This window comes from Aplysia californica, unplaced genomic scaffold, assembly GCF_000002075.1.
Source record: "Aplysia californica isolate F4 #8 unplaced genomic scaffold, AplCal3.0 scaffold00273, whole genome shotgun sequence".
NCBI lineage: Eukaryota > Metazoa > Mollusca > Gastropoda > Aplysiida > Aplysiidae > Aplysia > Aplysia californica.
Genome location: NW_004797543.1, coordinates 466465 through 474738, shown reverse-complemented (window position 1 = coordinate 474738; position 8274 = coordinate 466465). Strand labels below are relative to the sequence as shown.

General features: G+C 40.3%; 1 protein-coding gene across 1 annotated transcript in view; it reads right to left on the bottom strand.

Moving 5' to 3' along the window:
- Positions 1–1902: 1902 nt before the first annotated feature.
- LOC101847734 (receptor-type tyrosine-protein phosphatase O) overlaps positions 1903–8274 on the bottom strand; it is a gene marked incomplete at its 5' end in the record, with an annotated part of 13971 nt that continues 7599 nt past the window's right edge. The window contains 4 exon segments of the mRNA XM_005101194.2: positions 1903–3378; positions 4093–4237; positions 5059–5210; positions 6432–6557. Of these exon segments, the coding sequence (XP_005101251.1) occupies positions 3220–3378; positions 4093–4237; positions 5059–5210; positions 6432–6557 (582 nt within the window). The 3' untranslated portion in view covers positions 1903–3219.

Below are 8274 nucleotides of genomic sequence, written 5' to 3'. Positions count from 1 at the left end.
CTGTCTGGTGTGTATATATAGAAAGTTAAGAAAGAACAGTAAAAGTATAGTTGAGGTCTCCATTTGGAGCTCACTTGACCTACTAAACACATCTGGGGCCTCCACTCTCTGTGGGGCCAACGGATGGGAGGGGGAGGGGGAGGGACGGGAGCGGTTACGGCATGTACAAAAGATGTTTTTATGAATGGAGACCTTAAAAAGACGTCCACCAAAAGAACCGTGATTACTTAACTAGTTCGAAGAGAATAGAAAGATCCACCGCTTGTCTGGAAATTGTTGTGTATGTGTGTTTGTGTGTGTGTGTGTGTGTGTGTGTGTTTGTGTGTGTGTGTGTGCGTGTGTGTGTGTGCGTGTGTGTGTGTGTGTGTGTGTGTGTGTGTGTGTGTGTGTGTGTGTGTGTAAGTGCATGGGTTATTTAACGTCCATCTCCTTTAGGATTGAGCCAAAATATGTTGAGAGCCTTAAAAGCTCCACAAAATGACCCAAGCTCAAGAGCGCTGAGCCTAGGGTTTGAACCAGGGCCGTACACTCTATAGCCCAGCATTATACCAACTGAGCTAACGGTGTGCCCCACTTGAGTGCGCTCAAAGCCGACGACAAAGTGGAAGAAGAAGATAAAGATATAAGGCAAATGTATTATGCATAAGGCACTAAAGTTGGAGTTTGCTGCAGAAAAAAAGGTCACAGATTCTTCCAACAGGAAAGGGCTGTGGGCCAACAGGAAAGGCTTGCGGCGAAGTTGATCAGTTGAGTAGAGAGAACAGGTCGTTCGGTGCACATGAGTTGAGACCTTTACAGGACCGCCATGGGAGTTTCGTTTGTGTCGTTGATCACTTCTACATTTTGGTACTCAGGCTCTGAAGTTAGAGACTTAGAGAAGCATAAGTTCTTGGAAAATTAAACTACAGCAAAGAAAAAATGTTGACTCTGGTTTGCTGAAGTTCACTTCCTGAAGGATAACACGGTTTAATTCTATTAGTAAAATTGCAGAATGTAAGAAAGACTTGTCCCCCCCCCCAGCAAAAAAAAAGGTTTTTAATGTTGGATGTAGGAAATTGACTTTTCAAAGAAAGGAAAGAACTCTTCACAAGTTATTTAAAATGTCAATAGTTGCATAACGATGCAGTGTGAAGTTCTAATTGTTCAGAAAAATAAAATATAAAATATTCTCAGTCTTATCTGGAGAAATACCCAGATAGCCATAATTGACTACTGTTCTAGTCGTTCACTAGGAGTACGTTTCCTTTTGACGGGCACAAAACCATAAAGGGGCACAAATGAAAAGATCAGTAGGCTGGAGTTCTTTAAATAGAAATGCATGTTGAAGTTTCATAACTTAGGTGTTCATCTCTAAAACTTAAGATCTAGAAATAATTATTTATCCAGTTGAAATTGTCTAAGACGGCTATCCATAATGATTGTTGAGGACAAAAGTGAACGACTTAGTTGTTTGTTTGTTTAGTATAGGGTTTTACGGCGCTCACAACTGCATAAGGTCATATGAGCGCGCGGGACACACCTAATACTTTTTCGTGGGTAGGAAATTTTGAATTTTGCCCGGGTGGCGGCCGAAGCCTACTCTTATCGATTTTAGACCACCAAGGGATCTTTAACGTGCGCAACTTGCACACGGGCCCTCCGAGATTTTTGGCCCTTGTCCGAGAAGGCTGGGTGTAGATCTTTCCTACCAGAAGATCAGGGGTGTGGCAGAAAGACAGCAGTTAGGAGGAGCCAAGGAGTAGCAGTAGAAAGGCTGCAGAAAGAGTCAGGAGCCCAGAGGAGGGGGCAAAGGAGGTGAGGGGGTGGGGGCAGAAAGTGGAAATGAAAGCAGACAACAGAACATTGTTAGAGATCAGGAAAGGATGTGAAAGGAGACAATTTTAGAGAAGAAAATATTTTGGTCGCTACCCGGAATCGAACCCGGGACCTTTGAATGAGAGGCCAACACCTTAACCTCTAGGCCACGAGAGCCCCCGAACGACTTAGACGGGTGGATGTCTTACTCAGTGTCATAATCATGTTAAAAAATACACATGGGGAGTGGGTGGGGGTGGGGGTGGTGTTTGTACAGGTGTTTATCATATATATAATATAATATTATTATACAAGTGGCCGTAATACCGGGTGCCCATTGGTGCTATTGGTTGGGTCGGGTCGGTTTGCCAGTTAGACTGAAAGTGCAAAGCTGTTATCGTTGCACCAACCAATTTCCTGACTCGTTGCCAAAAAAACAAACGCGTTTGTTTTCAGGGGACGAGTCTGGTGATCTACCCGATCCGACCCAATCCCATCCGCAAGGGGCATCCGGTATTAGAGCTGGTTCGACTATACTTGGTCACTTTCCTGGAAACCTCTCAAACTAGATCTTCAGGGAACAATGTATTTGCTCCTTGTCTAGCACACACGTGTCAAATATCCATCATTGAAATACCTTCCATCTCATTGAGAAGTCTTTTCTTCAACATGTCAAGAAGTAGTCGATGTGAAGAAATGGGAGCACAAGGAATGGATTAGCTAACACTCATTGGATTTAATCAGGATTAGAAGACAACTAGAGGCAGAAACGAATGCAAGCAGAACAAAAGAATTAAAAGCTGTAAGCTGTACACATCTACACACATATTTTGTTTTTCTCCTATGCTGGATCTTCGGTGTTATACTTGATTCATAAGTGTATACGTAGACCTCAACTCAACAACACATAATTAAAATAGTTATCTTTGGTAGCTTTCAAGATACTGAATATTACACACAAAAAACCCCTGTCAGTCACCAATACTCAAAGCTGAAAGTAACAAATTATCACTATCTCTATTCTATCAAAATTGACATAATATAAAACACAGCTTGCCACAATGTTTTCAACATTTTACATTTGAATAAAAATCGTACTAATCTCTCTGACAGCCTATCAACCAATTGTGTCTATTCGCCTTTCTCCCTTACTTAAATGAAGAGGATATACTTAGTGGAAGAAAACTGATTGCAGAAGAAAGGACTTTCACAGTCTCCTGGCTATGTCATCAAGTAGCAAGTTAGAGCTTATGGCAAGCCAGAGCAATAGCGGCTCCATCTTGGCTGGGAGAAACCAGGGGATAAAACAGAGTGAAAAGAAGTGCAAGGAGAGGACAAGACAAGAGTGCTCACAGAGCATCCACAAAACCAGTTCATCCAGCAAAAGTTTTGCTGTCATAGGCAAAGTGGTACATCCAAGAAGACCTACATGATTGAATAATAATGTGGAGTTTCCTCCAGGGGAGCAATGTGGTTCCTGCCTTCTTCACTCTCTTCAATTCTTTCATAGAGCCCTTCCTGTTCCTCGGTCATCTTTTTCTGTATCACGGCCATCAGTGCATCAAAAATGAAAATGTACTGAGTCTGAAAATAAAACCACGGTTGGCATTTACATAAAAAGTTTAACAATTAACTTGGTTTTGCCTTGAATAGTATTCTGTTTTTAAGTTTATCAAAATAAGAGAGAACAGTTAGAATATATTGTGAAAATGGTCATGACTGAAAAAGAAATAACTCTCTTCATTATCTGGTGTGCAAAAGGCTATGCTCTCAACTTGAAGTTGCGGAAGTAAAACTTGCAGATGTAAAACAAAACTGATGCATCTGGTATATCATATCAGATATGGCGACCCTTATGACGGAGATGGCAAAGAGGCAGTACCATGTAATTATTACATGCATTTAATCTAAAGAAATGACCCCATGGGATTTTTCAGGGAACTCGTCGATGAGTAAAGAGAAAATGTACAGAGGAAAAAAGCTGGTGAATCATGGATGCAGTTTGCTCTATTAATGTAGGACAGACAAATTTGGAAGACAAGCAGTTGAAAACAAGCAGATGATGTTTGAGGAAATAGCCACTCTTATTTATGGAGATAGGATGTATAAGACTGGCTAGATTTGTTATGCTTCTTGCTCTTATGGTATCATTCTTGCAATTTTTTGGGAGCAGCTTGGATACCTGTACTGTAAGGTATCAGTTTTGCAATTTTTTGGGAGCAGCTTGGATACCTGTACTGTAAGGTATCAGTTTGATGGATACCTAAACCTAACCTAGGTTTGGACTGTGAACCTCACCTCCATCTGCACCATACCGGGACAGTTCTCCCTCATCTTCATGACGTAGCTGAAAACGTCCATGTTCTCATCTAGACTGTGCTTGTCCACGTACTGAGTGAAATAGTCCAGGGTGATAAAAGTACCAGTGTGACCCACACCAGCGCTGTGAACATTATAACATAGGACAGGGTATTCATAACATAGAACAGGGTATTCATAACACAGAACAGGGTATTCATAACATAGAACAGGGTATTCATGTGAAGGAAAGACAGTCTCTAGTAATATTCTCTCTCTCTCTCTATCTCTATCTCTATCTCTCTCTCTCTCTCTCTCTCTTTCTCTCTCCCTCTATGTATGTGTGTGTGTGTGTGTGTATCTCTATCTCTCTCACACACACAAAGACAAACACACACACACACACACACACACACACAGACACATACTCTCTCACGCACTCACTCACACATAAACACAAATACGTCTTCCATTAGGGCTCATTGCACTCCGCACTCAAAGAAAATTTCTGACCCCGCATTATCTTTTCCTGGAACATAGAATGCGATAAGCCCTGATGGATTTCCCGGTCAAGCAAAAGTTTATTTAATACAGTGTGCACTGGTCAGTGCCATTTCCCGACTTGACCCCATCCGAAATGTTTAAAAATAATAAAATGTGGGTATTTTTAAACAACCTTAGACACAATTTAGATTATTATTTAGGAGGCGGGCTTCCAATCGTGAAACTGTCTGGGCCAACAAAGGCGGAGGGGGATACAACATCCCTGCAGAAGGATCAAGATACTCTATACAAATTTCTCCCCATTTGGGAATCAAACTGCAGTCTACTGCATGCGACAGTGAGGTGTTTAAGCGCTACACCACAGATGCCAGTATCAAGTCTGATCTGATTATGTAAATTAATTAGATTCCTTAATTGACCAACAGGCTCCTGTTTTAATCATGTGAGAAAGCGTCTACCAACCTGCAATGGATGACAAATGGCCAAGAATTCGTTAGTGTGGCTTCCTGTCGCACAATTTGGACGAAGCCTACCACATCATCTACTGTCAAGTCGGCCTTGGCGTCAGTCCAGCCTTGCAGGGAAAAGTGGGTCAGCTGGCGCGTGTCTGAACCCTGCAACAAATAATGTATGGACACATCACTGTCAGGAAAAAGGAATCGTGGACTAGTCTCAATTCACAATGGTTTTTAATGTTTGCACTAGGGTTTTCAGTTTTGTAACCTCTGTACTCACATTTTTGGACTATTCTTGCTGTGACAAGAAATACAAGAAAGACAAACTCAGCTTCAGTGACTTCTTCAATCTTGTGTGATGTAGTTTGTGGCCCCTAGTCATATTAACAGCAATATAATTATTGTAGGAAACAGAATAGTACAGGAAAAAAACTAGGAGCATATCACACTGTAGCCTTTTCCAACCACTTGGAACCTTATAAATACATGATCTCATATCAATTGTTTATATATGATGATATAAATACATGATGTCATTCAATTGTTTATTTATGATGATATAAATACATGATGTTACATCAACTGTTTATTTATGATGATATTAATACATGATGTTACATCAACTGTTTATTTATGATGATATAAATACATGATGTCATTCAACTCTTTATATATGATGATATAAATACAAGATTTCATATCTCAATGCTGTGGAATCAGGAGCTCATCTTTATTTGGGAATGTAGAGTTATTGGTATTATCTCAAAGCTTGCCCATTTGTCCTATTTTAATTTTTTTTTTTTAATAACAACTATTTTGAAAAGAAATCGAGATACTTACAATTTAATGAGGTGCCCACCACTCCCCCGCCCCACCTGTAGTCAGAAGTAAAATTAGTAAGAAAATGGCTGCCAAAACTTAAGTGTCCTAGGGAACTGCAAATGAACTTTTTTTGTAAATTTAATCAACGTTTTTCCGGTAAAATTTATTTTTAAATGGACATTAAAGGTGTTAAACCACAACCCCATCCCCCCTCCCCACACTAAAAAAAAAAATGACCTACGGGCAAACAAAATCTTGGTTCCTTCAATTTCATTATTTTAACAGCGCCTGATTTCACCACGATGCCCCCCCCCCCCGGCCAGACACACACCCACATGAACACATTAACATATCCACTATATAAGTATCCGTGAGAAATTGTATCGAGTATCTCAGTCTTTCTACTGGAATGTTGTATCCCCCTCATCCCAGGTTGGCCCTGACCGACAAGCCCACCTTTTAAATGATCAACACTCTGTCGATAAAGGTGAAAAACACCTAAATTCATAAAAGAAAAAAAACAACGTCACAATGCCTCGCCACAAACAAATTACTTACCATGGAGATCTGGAATTTACGCATGGTATATTTGTTGAACAGAGAAACATTTGTCGTTTTCACCACTACGCCTCCATACTCAACAGATTCGTCGAGGTTCTTCGGCCAGTACGATTTCTCTTTTCCCTGAAAGGTTTCATACTTTGAGAAAGGTATGAACTGGTCATGCACTGTGACCAGCTATACTCACTTTAGCCTGAGGCACAGTGGCACTGATTGTATATATTTAACTGAATGTAACAATCAGGATTAAAGTAAAGTTGCACCCCCCGTCCATATTTTTTCCATTAAAAAAATGCTTGACCTAGTATGCAAATCAAGGGTCATGTGGGGTCACAGCGGAGTTGCAACTACATTGTATGTCTAACAGAGGAACAGGGAACGGTGTGCTGTGATCATCTTGATGAGGGAAGGTATGACCGTTATACTTTACTTTGGCCACCCGGTAGACTACACTCTTTGGGAAGGTCAAATCTTTGCGGACATTATTTGACATTGTACTATGTCAAAATTAGATTTTTAAAAATCAAGTATGCTGAAGAGTTTGAAGAGGCTTTTTGATTGGTCATAGTCTCTTAAACTTAAATCTGGAGGAATACATTCTATCTTATTAAATATAGATCTAAAGTCTTCTCATCCAAAAATATAGGTCAAGCCATCACCATAGTTATAAGTGTAACAACTGCTGGAGACCACAATAGTATCATGTCACTGATATGTTGCTTGATAGCATTGGGGGCTCCAGTGGCTAAGTGAGTAGTGAGTTTTGACTCAAGCAATGTCAAGCAAGTGTCTGTGACACGGGGATCAGATGGGTGGTCACTGGAGTGTGTCCTTGAGCAAGACACGACAACCGTAGCTCAAATTACAGGGCGCTGCAGAGTGGCTACCGACAGTGGCATTGTTTGTAAACTGTTCTGTATTTGTGTAATAGTGTGTATTTATGTATGTATTTATACATGTATGTATTTATGTATGCACGTATTTATAATTATGTATTTAGCAGGGGCGAAGGCTGACTTGTTTGACAGGGTAATCAAAGTGAAATGGGACCAGATATGGCCTGTAGATATCACACAAGAATCTTACTCGAGGCGGTGACTCTGAGTTGTGAATGAAAACAAATCCGGAATTCATATTGTATGTTCAACCGCCAAAATAATCAGGAAAGTATCTTATTAAATATCAGTTCCCACTAAAATTAAACTTACCTTTAGATGTGAATACATAAACACAAAGCAAAGAAGAGAAGCAGAGATGTCAGTACTAGATCTATATGTTATAGATCTACCAGTGAGTCTAACTCTTTGGTAGAACATGACAATTATTATTTTTTAAATTTCACATTTGGCTGTTTTTGTTAGCCTTTCGCGGCCAAGAGCTGGTGTCATAATCGAGGTCACGATTTGATTATAGGACGGTAAAAAGTCGAGGAAAAAAAACAAGCACAAGCAGCAGTCAAGAGATTATTAAGAGTTAGTTCCCCTCACACGTGTGAGGTAGACTCTACCAGTGTTAGTTAGCTTACTTAATCAGGGCGTATGATTGATTTTAACTGTGGCCCCAAAGGGGTGAACAGGGTATATGTGGCAATGAAACAACTTTGACTGACATGCACATGTTCCCTTCAACTCTATTCCAGCCTCACTTTAAGCTTATTTAATCAAAGCTTGCGTCTGCTTATGGAGTGGCCCGAGAGGGGTGAGAAGGCTATTTCTGTGGCCGTGAAACCGTTTTGAATGTTAGGCATACTGTTCGTTGTTGGTTACGAACGTCTTTTTACATTTAATTTATGAGGTTTACGTTTAAGGATGAATTTGACAGCGACAATGTTTCAAAATTA